The sequence below is a fragment of the Pimephales promelas genome, chromosome 9 (assembly GCF_988280905.1).
Source record: "Pimephales promelas chromosome 9, fPimPro1.hap1.1, whole genome shotgun sequence".
NCBI lineage: Eukaryota > Metazoa > Chordata > Actinopteri > Cypriniformes > Leuciscidae > Pimephales > Pimephales promelas.
In genome coordinates, this window is record NC_142777.1 from 18,918,891 (window position 1) to 18,938,480 (window position 19,590).

Below are 19,590 nucleotides of genomic sequence, written 5' to 3' on the forward strand. Positions count from 1 at the left end.
CATTTGTGCTGTTTGAACATAAACCAGATCAGTAAATTTCAATGTCTTGGATTTTAAAAATAATACATTTGTGTGATCTCTATAACCAGCACCATCAATCATCCTTATGGCTCTTTTTTAAACCTCATGAACCCGTTCTATGTCCACCCCATCTACCTGTATCCGAATTTGTATACTCTTTTTACAGTTACCAAATTGTCACAGTCTTCGTCTGCACCTGTCTGTCTTAGTCTTCACTACACTTCCCAGGATCCTCTTGTTTCCACACCTGTTCTCGCTCCCACAATCATCCACCTGTTCAGCGTCATTATCATCTGTGTCACCTGTCTTCACCTCGTTAGTGTTCATTTGTATCTGTATTTAGTTCTCTCTATTGGTTCAGTTCGTGTCGGTCAATGTTGACTCTACATGGTTGTGTATGCAGTGTTTATGTCAAAGTGATATTGAGAGTACACTCTTAGAAGAAAAGGTTCTATATAGAACCTTAAAAGGTTCTAAAGCGCTATGTATTTGGAACACCTAAAATGCAATGCATGTGAATGATCACAAAAGTCAAGATATTGGGGTTTAAAAACGTAATGAATCAATATCACACGAAGAGTGCCTTTTCAGTTTTTATCTTCCAAAAATCAGCATGATTAAAATGTGACATTAAGTTACAACAACAGTTTAACAATAAATGAATTACAACTACACAATGTTGCAGAATAATGCAATATATGAATGAATAATAGCCTATAAAGAACCATTGTGCCCAAAGGGTTCTTTTTTGTCATTATAGAACCTTTTTTTTAGCAAAAAAGTTCCTTTGGAGTTGAGTAAAGAACCCTATGCTTCATATATAGAACCCCAATGAACCTTTTTTTTTTTCTAAGAGTGTAGTATTATTTGGAGTGTTTGTGTTCCCTGTCTGCCTATCTGTACCTGTTTGAGAGTATTATTAGAAAAGTGTTTGCATTGAAGCATTTGCCTCATTTGGCAAAGTTGGTTTTATTGATGTTTAATGATAATTTATTTCTATCAAACCATCCTTTTAATTTATAAATTGCTGAAGTAATAATCTCCACTAGTTTCTGTAAAATTCCCCCCCAGAACAAAAAATATTTGTGTCATCCACATTTAGTTCTGCTTTTACTCTCTTTGTAACTTTACATATATAATTTATATATATCAAAAACAATTTTGGACCCAAAACTGATCCCTGGGGGACGCCACAAGTAATGTCCAAGTACGACGATGAGTATTCCCCCAACTTCACAAATTGTTTCCTACCTCTTAAATAACTTTTCACTCAGTGCAATACTATGCCCCTGATCCCATACCGTTCCAATTTATTAATTAATATATTATGATTGATTGTGTCAAAAGCTTTTTTAAGATCGATGAAAACTTCAACTGTATACTGTTTGTGTTCTAAAGCGTTTGTGATTTCCTCGATTGAATCAATGAATGCCAGTGATATTGAACTATCTGATCTAAATCCATATTGATTGTCAGAAAGTATTTTACATTTATCTAAGAATTTATTCGGAAAAGTTTTTCTAGAATTTTGGAAAATTGAGGTAAAAAATAAATAGATCTATAATTTGTGAACGTGTCTATCCCTAGTTTTGTACAATGGAACAACTTTCACCCTTTTTTGCCCTTTTAAGTGCATTATTTTAATTCCGAAAAAAAGTTTTCCCTGTTTCACTGAGATTACAGAATAGGGATTACACTTTATTTTGATAACCCACTTTAGACATTCTACTAATTTTACAACTAACGTATATGTCAGCCAACTCTCAGTAATTTGCAACTACATGTCAACTAACTCTCATTAGAGACTAATAGGTTATAGTTTTATGGTTAGTAGAATAAGTTAAGCCTAATTGCAAAGTTACTTGTAGTCAGTAGAATATCTATTGGAGGACCATCAAAATAAAGTGTCAGCAGATATTGAAGGGGACTTATTTTGCCCCTTTTTTAAAGATGTGATATAAGTCCTAAGTGTCCCCAGAATGTCCCCATAATTTTTACCATTAAAGGGTTGTTGTAGGGTGTTTTCCATACATTTATGATGAACGCCATGTAAAATTTAATTTTGGACAATAGGTCCCCTTTAAGCAGACTGTCTACTAACATTCTAATGAATGCTATTGATAGCAGACTGTTTAAAGTGTACTATCAAGAAAAAAAAAAGAAAAGCCCAGTATGGAGATAAAGATTAGGATCATGAGTTTTTGGTGGTACTACAGCACACAAGTATACTGTATATATGATTGCGTTTGGAATCTGAAGAAGTGTTTGTCCAAGTGGTGACTTGTAACGTTAGACTTAACAACTGGATTGCTGCATTAGATACAGCGCGAAAACATTTCAATATTTAATTAAATAGGCCTAAATAAATATATTTTGGAATTGTACACGTAGTTAAGGACTTGCAATTAATGTCTCATTGCATTTATCAATGTCTCACAGAATTATAAAATAAGCAAATACAATTGCTTAATATTTCAGGAACACTTTCTAGAGGTCATTCAGAATCAGGAGTTCCTCCTGCTACCCACAATGGAAATTGTCAAGCTTTTGGCCAGTGATGAAATCAATGTTCCAGATGAAGAAACGATTTTTCAAGCACTGATGATGTGGGTTCGCTATGATGTGCAGCCCCGCCAGCAGGATCTGGGAGTGTTACTGGCATATATTCGACTCCCCCTTTTACCGCCACAGGTTTGCCAATAACATGCATATGAGACTATTGTTCATTTCATACAACTGAATGTAATACCTAAAAACCTAATGTAATATTTAAATATTATTCTCCAACATTCCACTGTTTAGTACCCTTTTCTGTTGGATGTTAATGCACTATTTCTTGATTTAGCTTCTTGCTGATCTGGAAAACAATAAGATGTTTTCAGAAGACCTGGAATGCCAGAAGCTCCTAATGGAAGCCATGAAGTACCATCTTTTACCAGAGCGCCGTCCCATGCTACAGAGCCCAAGAACCAAACCACGGAAATCCACTGTTGGATCACTGTACGCTGTTGGAGGGATGGACGCCTCTAAAGGTGGACCATTATTTAGCTACAGTATTTCTCTTTCTACTTTTTATTATAGCATTACATCTCATTGCCATAATATATATATATATATCTCTGAGAGACCCTTTTTTTTGTTGCGGTCAGCTATTAGCATGCAAATCTACAACTAACAATAAACTAAGAGTCTGTCTACATACAGGGTCTACAACAATAGAGAAGTATGACCTTCGCACAAACAAATGGATCCAGGTTGGCATCATGAATGGGCGAAGACTTCAGTTCGGGGTGGCAGTGATCGACAACAAACTCTATGTGGTAGGAGGAAGGGATGGGCTCAAGACCTCTAACATGGTGGAGTGCTACAATCCAATCACTAAAGTGTGGTCCACCATGCCTCCAATGTCAACCCACAGACACGGATTAGGTGCGTTCTTTGAATGCTTCAGATAATTGTGTAATCTTATACACATATGTTCATCTATTAATAACTTACATGCTCACTATCTGCTTCTGTTATTGAAGTGGTATGAAGTATGAAATAGTCAGAATATATATATATTTTTTGATGGAATATTTTGCTGAACCTTTAGACAAAACCTTTTGTTTTTGTTGAGTATCATTTGATACATCAGGCTTTTATGACTGATGAATTATGAAAAATGAGAATATGGAACTCACATTTGAGGAAACAAAACAACAACAACAACAAAAACCCTCAGTTTTATTTGGCGGCCCAAACAGAGCAAAAATATGCAATTTGGTGCAGTTACAATGCAGGATGAATTACTGATAGCTTGTTGTGTAAATCAATGAGATCTTTATAACAGTAAAGAAAACTTCTTTCATAAAATTAATCTAAATATCAGTTGACTAACCCTGACTTTACATCTCCCAATAATGTTTTAGTAAGATGATATTCAAAGGTATAGTTTTATGATCAAAGCTTTGTAGTTTTTAGTGTAGGGGAAACAACATTTAAACATAACTTCTGTAAAGAGAACAGAAACAACCTCACATTTACAACACCATTCTTTATGCTGTAATTTATAAAGATTTGCTCATGATTATTAATGAAGCTAGCTCACCCGGTAGGCCATCTGAAAGGAATACATTGCTAATCAGCTGTTAAAGAAGAAGAAATACTACTACAATGAGAGTATAGTTCATAAATGAATACTTATTAATTTATTAAGCCAATTTGCTTTAATTTCCATGTAAGGGTATAGGTGCATTAGTGAGTAATTTGTAGAGGAGACAAGTGACACAACTTGAACCTGTCATGTTGAACAACGTTTTCTGTTGGACAAAAATAAACACCTTAACTCAAGTCTGGTTTAATGATTGGATAATTTTTAAACACAGCTCCATGAAGCTTTATTTCGAATGGTTTAGAGGACCATTGTATCAAACTAGCAAAGGCACGTGAGTTCAGCAACTTAATGATTTGCTGATTACATTTAACAGATTACACTTTCATGAAAACATTTGCAATTAGTTTGCAAAGGTGGTATTAAAGCCCACATCTTTTGGCTGTTGTTGTTGCATTTACAAAATCCAGACCAGCAGGTGTCGCCATTATAATAAAATAAAATAAATAAATAATAACAAATTTGAATCAATTAAAAATTGCAGTAATAGTGCTGGCTTTCTTGACATTGGTTCTTACTCTTGAAAGTTGATCATTTAAGCACCAAACAGACACTAACCTAAATTGACAATTGAAATTGAATAGAAAATTAAGTGTATGTGTTAAACAATAAATGCAAGCATTATTGCTGACTATTTCAATAAGGTGGGACATAACAGAAATTGTGACTTTATCAACCATGTCTCGGAAAATAACTATGAAAATAACTGGGTGGTCTCACATCAAAACAATATGTGTATATTACTAAAGGCAATCTGAGCTGCCCATAAAAATGTATATAAAAAATATGGCAGGTAATTTAAACTCGTAGAGGAGAAAATGCATTGTACAATAATCCCATAAAACTGACACTCAAATGTTGCTCATTGAGGTCTATAAAGTGTACTGCAATATCAGAACCAAAATGTCGGGCAAGAGACAATTTATATGTCAAGCCCCCAAAAGCGACAGCCAGAGATTTATAATAGAAACATGAGGGACCTTTTCTGTAAAGGGAGCAGCGAGATGCACCATGAATACTTAATGCTTACCACAGCGTCTCAGGACTCTCGTCTTCAGAGTCAGACCGGAAGAATGTCTTTAGCTACTGATGAAGTGCTCCTATGGAAATTAAATCCATAGTATTGTCATTTGAATTTTGCCATTTGCCAGTTTCACTACAATACAAAGACTAAGACAGACAATTAATTTGGATTGTGTATTTGTCGAATGTATGCCGTGCACCACCAAAAGCTGAGCCCAGAGTCATTCTCTTTACTTGTTTTATTCATTTATTTCTTCAAAAAGGAATTGCTGTGCTGGAGGGGCCCATGTATGCAGTGGGAGGCCATGACGGATGGAGCTATTTGAACACAGTAGAAAGGTGGGACCCCCAGGCGAGGCAGTGGAATTATGTGGCCAGTATGTCTACCCCGCGCAGCACTGTTGGAGTCACTGCTCTCAATGGAAAGTAAGGGATTCATTTGTTCTTATTTTCTTTGGTAGGATTGTTGCGCTACCATACCATAACTGAAATATCTAAATTCAGACAGGGGATACTGCACTATATTACCACTGTAATAATATTGTAATATGTAAAACATTTCAATTTGGAATTTATTTAACTCAAAAAGAGATGGAAAGTGGGAAAAAAAGAAGAAAAAAAACTTTTCTATCAACAGCAGTATACAGAATGTGCAGTGTGCTGTGACTGATCGCTTTTCTCCATGGATTCTCCTCATGATGAGGTCTGAATTAGGTTCTGTATCCAATACACTGCGTAACCTTGTACATCCAGACGGGAGTTAATAGGCTCTGAGACCAATGCGTCTCTAGTGTCTTTTACATTAAAGTCACTTGAGTGGCAGGCGAGCTGCTGTTAGTTTTATCCCCCCCCAAAAAATAAAAAATAAAGGCTGGTTTTGAATCTAGCAGAACATTGACTGATGACTATGACCAGGTCAAAAACAAGCCCTTCAAGTGTACCTCTACAGCACATTGTCCTACTTTTCAAAGTAAATGATTGATCAGTCTTTTCAACAGAACATCTTTTTGGCTAAAATTTTGAGATGATTGTACTTTTGTCATTGCTCCACCAACATTTTGTAAAATACTTATTATTTAAAAAAAACAAAGCTCTAAACATATCTATTTTTCTTTTAATCATTGCTGATTTCGTCAGACATATTATACAACACCTTGGTCAGCAATCTTTGTTTTTAATGATACTATACATAAAGTTGACATTAATATCTTTCATTGAAAAACGTCTTATGTATGTAACCCTCGTTCCCTGAGTACGGAATGGTGACGTTACGTTGAATGGCGACGAAATGGGGGTTTCGCTTAGAAGCCTATCACCTTCAAATGTTTAAAAACGAAAAAATGCCATGGGTCTGTGGAATTTACATAGTGTAACTCCGCCCCACCTTGTGGGTCTATAAGAAAGAACGCTGGCAGAATGCAGCAATGGCGTTGACGTCAACAGTGCGGGAGGAACTCAGGTCTACTCGGGGGAAATTCACCCTGAGGAGAATATCGCACGTATCCAGTCCATGTAGTGGAATGGCAAGCAAGCGAAGACACCTAAGCAGATCCTAGTTGCTGGCTAGTTGAAGCGAGTACACCAGAGGACACCGGCTCCACTCGGCAGTAGAATCTCGCAAATGTGTTAGGTGTTGCCCAGCATGCAGCTCTGCAGATGTCTGTTAGCAAGGCGACATGCGCTAAAGCCCAAGAGAAAATCACACTCCGGGCGGAGTGGGCTTTCACACCAAAGGGACACATTCAACCTTGCTGCTGGTGTGCCAAAGCAATTGTTTCCAATATCCAGTGAGACAACCTTTGCTTGGAAAGACCCTTTCCCTTCAACGTCCCACCATGACAGACAAAGAGCTGGTCTGAGGTCCCGAAACACTACGTCCTATCTATGTAGGCATGGAGAGCGCATACTGGACAGCAGTGCCAAGGCTGGGTCTGCCTCCTCTGAGGGCAGCACTTGCAGGTTCACCACCTGGTCCCGAAAGGGAGTGGTAGGAACCTTGGGCATGTATCGAGGCTGGGGTCTCAGGATCACGTGACAGTAATCCAGCCCAAATTCCAGGCACACTTCGTCAACGGGAAATCCATGCAGGTCCCCCCTCTTGATGGAGGGAAATGCAACCAGGAGCGCTGTCTTCATCGACAAGCACTTAAGCTACACTGATTTCAAGGGCTGGTTGCAAGGGCTGGCTCCGCAGAGCAGTTTAAACCACTGAGAGGTCCCAAGAGGATTCAGTCTCCTCGCTCTTCTCAGGAACCTGATGACCTGGTCGTGCTTCGCAAAGGACTTACCCTCAACTGCAACATGAAGTGCGGTGATGGCGGATAAATAAACTTTCAGGGTGGAGGGAGACAGCATTTGCTCCAACCCTTCTTGCAGGTAGGAAAGCACGACACTAATCGGGCATATCGTGGGTTCTTCTTGGTGAGAAAAGCACCAGTTGCCAAGGAGGTTCCACTTCAACGCATAGGCATGTCTCATGGACGACGCTCTAGCAGAAGTGATGGTAGCCACCCCCACTGGTAGTAGGGTACTCATACCTACCTCGTCCCATCCAGGAGCCAGACATGGAGGTTCCAAAGATCGGGACGAGGGTGCCATAGGGTGTCCCGTCCTGAGAAAGAAGGTCCTTCCTCAGAGGAATTGGCCAGGGAGTTGCTGTCGTGAGGAGTACAAGTTCGGAGAACCAGGTCCAGGTGGGCCAGTGGGGCGCAACCACAGGGTCTGTGTGAGAAGGCTCACTGGGGGAAACCTGGAGGCCCTGCCGCCAGCTGTGCACCAGTGCATATGTGCCGAGTCCAGGAAATAAAACAGGCTGCAATGGGAAGAGTCGTGGACAAACAGATCTCCCTGAGTGTCCCTGAATTGTTCCCAAATCAGTTGACTCACCATTCACCAGAGAGAGGGGGAATCCATGAGAGTTCTTTGGCTGCATAGTTCAGATTTCTTGGAATGTAAATAGCACTACACATCCTCAGATGCTTCCGACTCCATAAGAGGAGATGGCAAGCGAATTGCAACATACGGCGGGATCGTCGACCATCTTGGCGGTTGATGTACGCTACCGTCGCGGTATTGTCTGAACGGACTATTATGTCTTTGAGCAACACATGGAAGCGGTGCAGAGCCAATCGTACTGCCAGCAACTCGAGGCAATTGACATGCAGAAGTTGCTGGGGTCCTGTCCAGGAGCCTACGGCAGCATGTCCATTGCACATGGCAACCCAACCTGTGATGGCGGCATCTGTTGAAACAACCGCACTGTTGCTCTGGATTTGACACAGGCATGTCAGCAGTGACTGTGCGCACTCGCTCGTAAGCTGTGCAGACATGGCGACCATGTCGATTTTCATACCGAGAAAAGAGATCCGCTGCACAGGGCAAAGTTTGCTCTTTTCCCAGTTGACTCGAAGGCACAGACGAGCTAGGTGCCGAAGCACTAGGTCTCTGTGTTCATAAACCTTGTCTCGATAGTGAGCTTGGCCATGAGCATTTTGAACGGAATCTTCTGAAGGGATCTGTTCAAAACGCTCAGTCCAGGATTGGGCATGACCCACCGGATTCCTTCTGTAAAATGAAGTGGCTGTAAAACGTATAAATGGAAGTTGTACTGGAATGGTACTGATTTTACTAATGTATTGTGATGTGTGACTAATAATATACAGGTTATAAAGGTTATGTCTACTTTAAAGTCACCATGAAACAAACTGACATTTCTTCAGCCACAAACAGCAGTAATAGCAAACCACAATGATCACAGCAAATCCCGAAAAAAAAAAAAAATCAAGTTCCACCCTACATACTTTCTTTCTTTTTTTTTTGAGAAGCTGTTTAACATGGATATACGTCACAATAGGGAAGAAAAGACCACAACAACTTCAGTTTCATGCTGACTTTGTTACGTCCCACTTACAAAAAAGTGATTAAGCATCCTGTTTCATTTGGAAATACTTCACACAATAAAATAAGTAAAACAAGCTTGAATGTTTTTTTTTTTTTTGTCTTTATATATTTACAGGTTGTTTGCTGTCGGTGGTCGTGATGGAAGCTCCTGTTTGCGATCCATGGAATGTTTTGATCCCCACACCAATAAATGGAGCATGTGTGCACCTATGTCAAAGAGGAGGGGAGGAGTGGGTGTGGCAACATATAACAGTTTCTTGTATGCAGTCGGAGGACATGATGCACCAGCTTCAAGCCATTGTTCTCGTCTGTCTGACTGTGTGGAGAGGTAAGCCACAATGACACAACATCTGCGAAGAAAGAAACCCAACGCCTAATTATCTTCACAATAATGACAACACCCCACAAATGCAGGTTGTGAGTCTCGACAGATAGTTAAGGGTGCCAAGTACTATAATTTACACATTTGTTTGCAAATCCGGACACACCTTACTTCATTGTGAAGACACTGTTACCTTGTTATTGAAGAATGTGGTTGGGAGCCACAGTAGTTCAGTCATCTGGTGTTAAACGCCTCCTGCTGGTGATGATTCGAACTACAGCCAATACCAATGTGGATTAAACCTGGTTAAAAAATAATCAAATGTTAAATCAAATGGTAAAACAGTTTAGGAAAAAAGGCTCAGTGTATAAAATCTAATAATTTTGGAGCCAATGTATAAGTAAATTAGGCTAAAATAACAATAAAAAAAACATTAAAAACATTAATGAACAAAGGCCATCAGAAACTTAAACGCATTACTCTACAAGTTGAAAACACAATAGATTTCATTGTTGGAGATGATAATCATAGTCCTTGTGCTTTCAAAGGCTTCCACTGTCTAGATTACATACTTAATGCTGTTTACCTGCACTAATTAAGTGTAGTTAATTGTAATAATCTCTCTTTTTTTTCAGTGACTTATATTGAAAGTGCAAGCATTGTTTTTCTATTATGTTGCATTTCATCTCATATGTTCTGTACTGCATTCACAGGTATGACCCCAAAACAGACACATGGACCACAGTGTCCTCCCTGAGCGTCCCCCGGGATGCAGTGGGGGTGTGTTTGCTGGGAGACAGGTTATATGCGGTCGGAGGCTATGATGGTCAGACCTACTTAAACAGTGTTGAGTCCTATGATGACCAGAGCAATGAATGGACTGAGGTGGGTGCATTGAGTTCATGTTTAAATCAGGCTTTACTGTTTGTTTTACTCACAATTTTGTACCTGATTAATTTTTTTTAGAGCTCATTATAACTACAAAAGTCTATATATTGTAAAAATGTCCATGGAGTTAGAGGATTTTTTTTTTTTAATTTATATAAATTTTCCAGTTCTTGAAATCCCACTTTAAAAATAAATAAATAGTGATCTGATCACACACTTTTTATTTATTTATTTATTTTTTTTGTTTTCTCCTTTGGTGGTTGTTTACTTATTTATACAGATCCACAAAAAGTGATGCTGCCCATACAGTACAATTCTGGTAGATTTTTCATAGTTCCCTGTCAGTCAGTCAGTCAGTCACGTTCTCGGCTAAGTAGCCAATTACCTTTGAGTGGTAATAAAATAAAACATGTCCAACAAATGAATTGGCTTCAACGGGGCACCTTTCATGGCTTCCAAAACCGTGGAAAGGTCCCACATGGGGACTGAGGGGGGTCTTGGAGGATTTAGCCTCTCATGACCAGATCATTCTTCCCCAGTGACTGGCCAGGTGCGGGTTTTGTAAACGCTGCTATGGCCGCCACATAAACTTTGAGCGTGGATGGGGTTCTGCCCTTATCCAGTAGCTCCTGAAAGAAGGAGAGAACATCTGTAACCCTGCAGTCTAGGGGTGAAAAGCCTCGGGCTTTGCACCAGCCAGAAAACACAGACCACTTTGAGGAATAGAGTCGTCTAATAGACGGCACTCTAGCCTGTGTGATCGTGTTTAACCTGTGATTTAGGTCTACCTGCGCTCTGCCGAATGTCTCCCACAGCAGTAGGACCGTCTGCAGGTGCAGAGACACTTCTCCTGCTGGAACATTGTTTCTGGACAGTCTGTCTGGTCCCAAATTCAGGAGACGAGGCACATGTGCTGCTTTCAATGAGCGCAGATAGTTCTGAGCCCATACCAGGAGGCGTTTCGTCAGCCTGTAAAGGTTTCGGGACCTGACGCCACCCTGGCGATTTATGTAGGCCACGACTGTCAAGTTGTCACAGCGGACCAAGATGTGGTGACCTTTTATTCAGGGACAAAAGGGCCTCAGCACGTTGTCGACTGCCATCATTTCTAGACAGTTTATGTTTAGGAGCTTCTCCCGTTTTTACCACTGGCCAAAGAATGGTCTGCCCTCAAGCAGCGCTCCCCATCCCGAGGTTGAGGCGTCCGTGGACTCCACTTTCACACTTGAGGAAGTCCCCAGGTTTACACCTAACTGATACCAGTCGATTGCTCTCCATGTTTTCAGAGCTGTGACAAATTTGCATGAGGTGGTACTCGCGTTTTTTTTTTACTCGCGAAGCAGACCCAACTGGAGTACTGATGATGCTGAGGCCATGAGACCCAGCATTTTCTGAAACCTTTTGAGCGGGACTATAGTGCTGCAGTGGAAGGATTTTGTGATGCGCTGAATGTTCAGTCTGGCGACTGCTCTGGAAAGCTCTGGCGACAGTCGCGCTGTCATAGACTGCGAGTCCATTTCTGTGCCCTGAAAAGATATTCTCTGACTGGGGACAATAAACTTTTTGCCCAATTGACTTTGAGGCCTAGATTGTCGAGATGTTCGAGTAATATGGTCCTGTGTTCTATGAGCTCTGAGTGTGATCGAGCTAAAATCAGCCAATCGTCCAAGTAGTTCAAACCTCGCATGCCCCTAAGTTTTACCGTTGGCCTGAGCTGACTGTATGTGTGTTGGTTTCATTTTTACAGAAACCGTGGGACATGCAGTGTGTAGTGTTTGTGGGCACTGGGTTGTGGGCACATTCACAACATTTCGATTTCATTTTATTATTATTATCATTTTATCATGTGTATTATTCTAGCTATAAAGTTGCTCTCTTATTTGTATGGTTCGTTTTTTAGATGTTACATTATCATGGCAATAAATAACACAGTCTCATCCTAAGTCGTCATATAACTGACGTCTTGGGACGTCTTTTGACCATACGTCAACATCCACTTTTTTTGGGTGCCCTCTTATGATGGATAGATCCACTTTTATGGACTTCAAAACAGAACCAGTCATTGAATGCCGTTTTAAAGCTTGGCAGTGCCAGGACATTTTTAAATATAACTCTGATTGTGTTCATCTTGAGCGTGAGTAAATCATGGGATCGATTTCATTTTTGGGTGATTTCATTTTTGGGTTATGTCTTGTGGCTATAATTTTGAAACCGAGTATTTTAGCTTTTATGCATTGGCCCCATTGTATTGTGCAGTAAGTTCATTGAACCATTTTTTTTTTTAAAAAGAAAGGAGCAATTCAAAATTAATATGCATGTTATTATGCCACAGGGACTGTCAGTTAAACTTGAAATACTCCTGAATAAATCTTAGCTGTCCATAGTTTTACCAAGAATGCCGTGTGCTCAGAATAATAAGAAATCTTGAACCTAGAAATGTTCTAGAACATTGGATTATGTCAAAACAGTCAGCTTTGTGAATATTCTTTCAATGCGTGGATGATGTGCATCTGTGAACAGGAACTGCAAGCATTTCCTGCCATTCATCTGTTTTCCACTGTGTCACAAGCCACTCTTTCCTTAGCCAGTCTGCATAAGAAACACTCTATTCAAGTCTAGTTTGCCTCCTGTCTGAGCTTCCCATGGCTCCCTCTTGCTCTCTCTTTCATAAGATTACCTGAAATGGGCTGTAAGTAGACTGAGTGTGGGTGAGAGCACTGCGGAGGAGGGAATTTTCTGCGGTCGGACACTGGTCGTTAACCTCTGTCTCTTGTTATTCCAGGAGGTTTTTCTAAACATCGGGAGAGCTGGGGCCTGTGTGGTGGTCGTGAAACTGCCTTGAAGGCACAGAGTCCCTGGACTTTGACCTCAAAAAGGCGTGCAATGTCAACTCTTGGAATGCTCTTTTCACACAGTACAGAAAGTTCATCAAAGCTATCGTCAATAGTGGATTCAAAAACATTCTGTTTTTACTCCGATATTTCAGCACTATTAGAGACTGGGGTGGAAAAAAATGCTTATAAGATTTTACTTTAACTGTAATAAAATTATATAAGAAAATTTCACATTTTATATTAAGAAAAAAAAATACTTTTGAAAATGTATCCAGGCTGATTTTGTTTTTAGGTAGAACTTTTCATTTTAGTGTTAACATCTTGTTATTTTCATCCAACATTTTTGACATTCTTCTAATCTTTTAACTATATCAAAATCAAATGTATTTCAAAGACAGCTGCATACTTGTTTACTTGTGTAATTTTGTGGAAAATGTATTTTGATCTTAGATACACAATTTTAAAAACCACTGTGAATACTTCCAGTTGTATACTTGCAACCAATTATCCTGGTTTATACCCAAAATGTTTGTGGACACTCACTCATGCAATTCTCATCTGAAGTTACATTTTGTCCGAGACTAGGTTCAGCACGAAGTTACTATAGAAGCAAAAAACAAAAACAAAAAATAAATAAAATAAAAAATAAACAAAAAACACCAAAGTAATTAGCACGTGTTGGTAAGTCATGATTTTAATGGTAATAAGGTTTACAGTAGAAAACATACTATTATATCATATTGATATTTCACCTTTATGTAAAGGTTTTGTAATTTGTATTGTAAATAGTCCCTGGTTCAATGTAATTTATTATCATAACATATTGGCATGCTACTTCAATATGTTTGATTTCCTTTATTAAATGTTTTAAAGACCCCATGAAATCACATGCCAAACAGTTTTGTGTTGAAATGTTCCCTATTCGAACTGGAAGATCGAATGGGATAAATCAAAAGGCTCATTTTATATTAAATCGGCTAAAGTTTTGTCACAATCATGAAAATTTTAAATTTGTATATCTGCCAAAAGATAATTTTGTCTGCATTTACAAATACAATAACATATACAACTTCAAAGCTTACAGACATGGACTAAATGCAACAAAACTCTTGGTATCATGGGGTCTTTAACCATGATGTCAAAATCATTAGCTAAAACTGTTATATAATTTCTTGCTTTGTGATACTGATATTCATGTGTTCTTTGACTGCCATAATGTTTTATTGAAGAGCCTCATTACCTTTTATTGAAGAGACTTAACTGGAATGTAACATGCTGATCAAGAATAAGTTTACTAGTGTGACACATTTGTAATACAGAAAATGCTTTCATTTACTTTTTCATTGTTTTATATGGCATGCTGAAGAAACTTGGGAAATAAAAAGTTATTCTCTTTACTGAGTATTTCCATGGCATATGCCATCTGAATAGGCAATACTTGTCCTGCATATGCTGTTTCAAGCCCCTTTATTTTTATTTTTTGTAATACTCCAGTGGCCTCCAGTGGTTGTCTCTTGTACAGCCATGGATGCATATTGCCTCAGCTGTAGTGTCTGTTAGATGTCTTGTATCTAAAACATCAAACAGACACTACTGTCTTGAAACTAATAATGCATTCTATCTGAAAATTAAAATATGACCACTGAAACAAGTCTACCACAAAGATTATCCATGTCATCTGCAACAAAATCAACATGTGGCCAACAGTCTGGCTACTTTCTTTATGCTAAACATTATAATTTTGAAGTCAAAATCTAACAACAACAACAAGATTTCTACGATGGGCAATACATCAAGTACACTGGTAGAATCATTATTCTACATGAAGGACATGACTGAATCGATATGAAATGAAAAGAGGCTATAGCATTTCAATCAAACAGGCCCAGAGACTTAGGAGGTTCACTTAAATGGTCCAAGGCTATAGAAAAAAAAAAGAACCTGGATTGGTGCAGTGTAACCTTTAAAAAATTAATGTGTTATTTGTTGATAGTTTGAAATGTCACAAGATGAAAGTGATGCGAAAGGACAGAGCAATGCCTAAAGCCAGAATGCATCTGATAAAATGGATAGATTGCAATTATGTTCTTTGTTCTCCAACAGAGCAAGAGCAAAACAAAGACTGAACATTTCAAAGGGAATAAAAATTGATTATTATTGCAACGCAATTGCTGCAGCACATCAGAAGATGGGTGGAGAGGGAGTGCGAAAGGCTAAAACGGCTGCAGGTGTTGTTTCAGTCCCACCAGATGTTGGAAATGGCAATATCTGAAAAGCCCTCTGAAATTACCTGACCTCCGGTTCATGGAAAGCTGTGTCTGTTTCATCCAAGCAGGAAGTGAGAAATCAATGCCAAGACCTCTGAATGAATGTAAGAAAGTACAGACCTATATAAGTACAGACCTATATATTCTACTTATTTTATGTTACATCTGTTTTATTTGTATTAGCAACTTTCTAATTTTGAGAATATTTACTTTACTTTCTCTGAAATCTCAAACCTTAATAATAATCTGTCACAAATTAATTTCATCTTGCAAAAAAAATACAGCAAGTGTGATTTTGTTGGACATCACATACGCTTCTGTCGATATCACTGGGACCATCAAATTATTTTGCATACTTATTGCAGAGCTCAAATAAGAATTCAATATAAACACGACAGTCTTAACTAGAACCAGCAGACCTTGCAATGACTTACAGTGACACATACTCAACCTGGCTCTACATTTGAACATGGCTTTACATTTTAATGTGTGTGCATAATTGTGTGTTTACAGCAGATGGTGCTGTTGCACTTTAAGTCACATTGCTTTAAATAAGGCGTTCTCTGTCCTTGCTATTAACAATACATTCAACACAGAGAGAGAGAGAGTCAAAGCATGGCTGCCTTAGTCACTTTTTGGCATCCATAATGGCTCACTTTTAGTCTAGAACTACAATAAGCATCATGTTCACATAACGCCCTTTGCATTTTTCATTTTTTCTCAACATGGGAATGGGAGAAGTGTTAGTCAATATATAGGGAAACAAAGAAACTTGTTCACTTTGATTTTTTTTTTAAATATATTTTGGTGTAATTTAGAAAGTAATATGTTACTTTACTAGTAACTTGAAAAAGTAATATGATTACGATACTCACGTTACTTTTAATGTGTTACCCCCAAAACTGTGTGAGTGTGTGCATGTGTTTATATCATAGACCGTAAAAAAAAATATGGACATTGTGTCCGTGACGTTATTTTCAGATTTCTGAAGAGCATTTTTGAAGCCTAAAGTGAGCAGAGCCGGCTGACGCCATCTTGGCCTCGCGTCACTCCCGGATAACCGAAAATGGGCAAAGAGGCGGGACGTGGGTGGGTGGAGCTGAGGTGCCTGGTTTCAGAAACCACGCCCGCATAGAGATCAGATCCACTTGTCCGTGCGACACTTCTACCGCTCCGCACTCTACTTTATTCCTATGGGTGACGTCAAGCGACATCAACGTGTCCGCAAAGCATCCCGGGAAGGCAGTGTTGAAAAAACACGTTGCATCAAAAAGCTGGCCGATGTCCATCTTTATGCAAATTACTATAATCCGTTGAACCCATTTGTTCTAGGAGTCTTACTACAAATAAACAGCGGTAAACTTGAGGAACTTCCATCAATGTATAAATGAGGGGAGGTTTCACAACACAAAGCTTCAGTCACTTTGTGGGCGATAACGCTGTTGCTGTTTTACCGGCAGGATAAATACATATGTACAAATAAATGTACAAATTAATTTGCGCTGGGTGCAAGATAGGGCTCTATGTGTGTTGTGATGCTGTAATATTACTATTTAAAAAATGTATTATGCAGTAACTTACTATTTTGTTCTCAGCATGTGTGTGACAGTGAATCATGTCAGTCAGCATGGCATCGCACGTAAAGTTTATAGAGATTATAGAGGGGTATTGATTGCGATTTCACTTTTATCATTTTAAATAGTGTGTAATGTTGCTGTTGGTGCATGAAGAGTATTTGCAAAGTTGCAGCGTTGAAAGTTCAGTGTAAGCAGAGATATTGTCTTACACCGTGTCCTAACTACACGCGACGCGATAAAATTCCAGCGACAGCAAGTGTGTCTGTCCACACGCGACTGTGAGATGCCGAACATTCAGAACAGCGTGTGAGCCTATGGTTTGAGCAGAGTCTCTCTGTGAAAGCGCACTGTTGGCCCGCACTCGCATTGAATATGGGTAAGGACATAATCAAATCAAGAAATAACATAATTAAAAATCAAAACATTAACAAAATATACTCATTGACTAATTTTGTTATGAAGTACAGTCGTATGTTTGCATAGAATTCATTTTGAACGATATTACATGCTTTCAAAATCTGAGGTAAATTATCCGTTATCGCTTGTGGCACAGTGACCTATTTTTAACTAAAAATAAACGATGTGTACTCATAACCAGTGTAATTTCTTCATTCTGTCAGCCGCAGAAATAGGAACCGTTTCTAAATTAGAAACTTCGCGTGTCGCCGTCGCGTCTGGTTAGGACAAAAACTCTGATTAACATGGAAAAGATACCTTTTATCTCGTGTCGCGGCGTCGCGGCGCGTGTAGTTAGGACACGGTGTTATAAAAATCAGGAAGTATATTGCCTACAAAAACGACTCAATTGGGACTACAGCTGGGTTTTAGACATCACTAACCCATACATTTACATCAACCCTCCCTCCGGAAAATGCAAAAAAGGGCATGGTTATATTTCTGCTGCTCTTCGAGTGTTTTGTGTTCACCCAGCTGTCAGGTCGTCTGTGTTTGAGCTTCCCACGGACGCTGTACTTCGTCAACAATGGATACAATTTATGTTTGATTATGTTCCTGAAAAGACGATCGTAATCTAGCTCTCTTTGATGCGCATTTTATGAGAGACAGCTTCAAGAAACTCTACGAATTCAATGCCGGGTTCAACAAGAAACTGTTACTATAACATGAAGCAGTTCCAACTTTAAAACCAGAGGCAGCAGTTGTTTGGCCACAACCTGTAAGTAGGCTAAGACTTAATCATTTTAAATGTATTTGCATGTATAATTCCAGATGTAGCCTTGTGTTTTATTTTTTTTCAAATGCCAGCGCTGGCTTTATAGCCACTATAGGCTACTAGTTATGCTATTTTGTATCTACGACAAACACGTATAAACATTATGGACCTGAATTTTGAATAAGTACTAATGTTTTAAATGTATTTTTCATGTATATATGCTTTATGACGTTATTTTCGATGTGATCAAGAACGTAATCTAATGCCAACGCTGTTTGAGTATAACAGTCAGTCAGTTGCTATTGTTGCCAGTCAGATGCTATTGTGTTAAACAAACGTGTATAAAGTTAAAAAATGTAGCAAATTATCATTCAGAAACGTTTAGTAAGAGCCGTTTGTGGTGAGGTTCTGCTGGACTCACTTTCTCGCCGCTTTCTCGGTCTGATTCTGACATGAATGAACGTTTCGCCCATAAAGGTAATGGGCGTTTATCTTCCGGACAACGTGAGCAACAGTTTAGCCAATCACAACACACCGGCCCAAACTAACCAATCTGAGCCCACTGCCTGTTTCTGAGGGAGTGCTTTCATAGACTCAGGAAGTCAACCGCTCATTCGAGGACATAGGAGAGCGTGGCTGACAATGGGCTCTATGCACGGCGGTATTTCCGGTGAAGGTGTAAGGATGCTCGATTACTTCCGTCTATCGTTGAGTCCAATGTAATACCGAGAATTTATATTGAATTTTATACTCCATGGTTATACTAAAGAAACGTTAGTCACAAAAAACAGATAAAACAGACACCCCTTGTTGTGTTTATGCTTCTTTTTAAAATGATATTAAATAAACATAACTATATATAAAATGACATTTTGACAATGACGTTTCAATGACGGCAGGACAGTAAATTTTGAAGACTCTGCCAAAATCCCGTTTTCCTTGGTTTTCCTCCTCTTTAATCTCCACAACCGGAAACTGACGAGCATCCTTGCGTCAAATGCGGAACTTATGTGTGCATATAGCCCATAAAGGTGAAGTTTATGAAAAATAAGACTTTCTAAAAAAGAAAGAAACACGAATACGTGTTATATTGCACCCCATAAACACAATCATGCAAAGAAAAAAAGCAGTCAGCCCCCCCTTTAAAATCCTCCCAAATTGGGTTTAACCATATTTTAGCAAATGTGCCAGAAACCCACGCTCATTCAAGGATGTGCCTTTATTGCATGGACGTAAAACTTCCTTTTACAGCACAGTATTTACGTGCACTTACCTAGAAAGTTCTGGCTATAATATAAGGTAACATGGGTCAGTGGTAACAGGACTGTAAAAGGAAGTGTTACCAACCCCCCCAATATATATATATATATATATATATATATATATATATATACATACATACAATAACTTGAAAACATAAATCTTGTCACAGTC

General features: G+C 38.9%; 1 protein-coding gene across 1 annotated transcript in view; it reads left to right on the forward strand.

Moving 5' to 3' along the window:
* klhl4 (kelch-like family member 4) overlaps positions 1-14,538 on the forward strand; it is a 39,282-nt gene extending 24,744 nt beyond the window's left edge. The window contains exons 5-11 of the mRNA XM_039648591.2: positions 2,500-2,712; positions 2,867-3,053; positions 3,226-3,450; positions 5,461-5,623; positions 9,213-9,425; positions 10,133-10,304; positions 13,090-14,538. Coding sequence (XP_039504525.2) covers positions 2,500-2,712; positions 2,867-3,053; positions 3,226-3,450; positions 5,461-5,623; positions 9,213-9,425; positions 10,133-10,304; positions 13,090-13,149 — 1,233 coding nt within the window. The 3' untranslated portion in view covers positions 13,150-14,538. The remainder of the gene's footprint in view (positions 1-2,499; positions 2,713-2,866; positions 3,054-3,225; positions 3,451-5,460; positions 5,624-9,212; positions 9,426-10,132; positions 10,305-13,089) is intronic.
* The last annotated feature ends 5,052 nt before the right edge of the window (positions 14,539-19,590 follow it).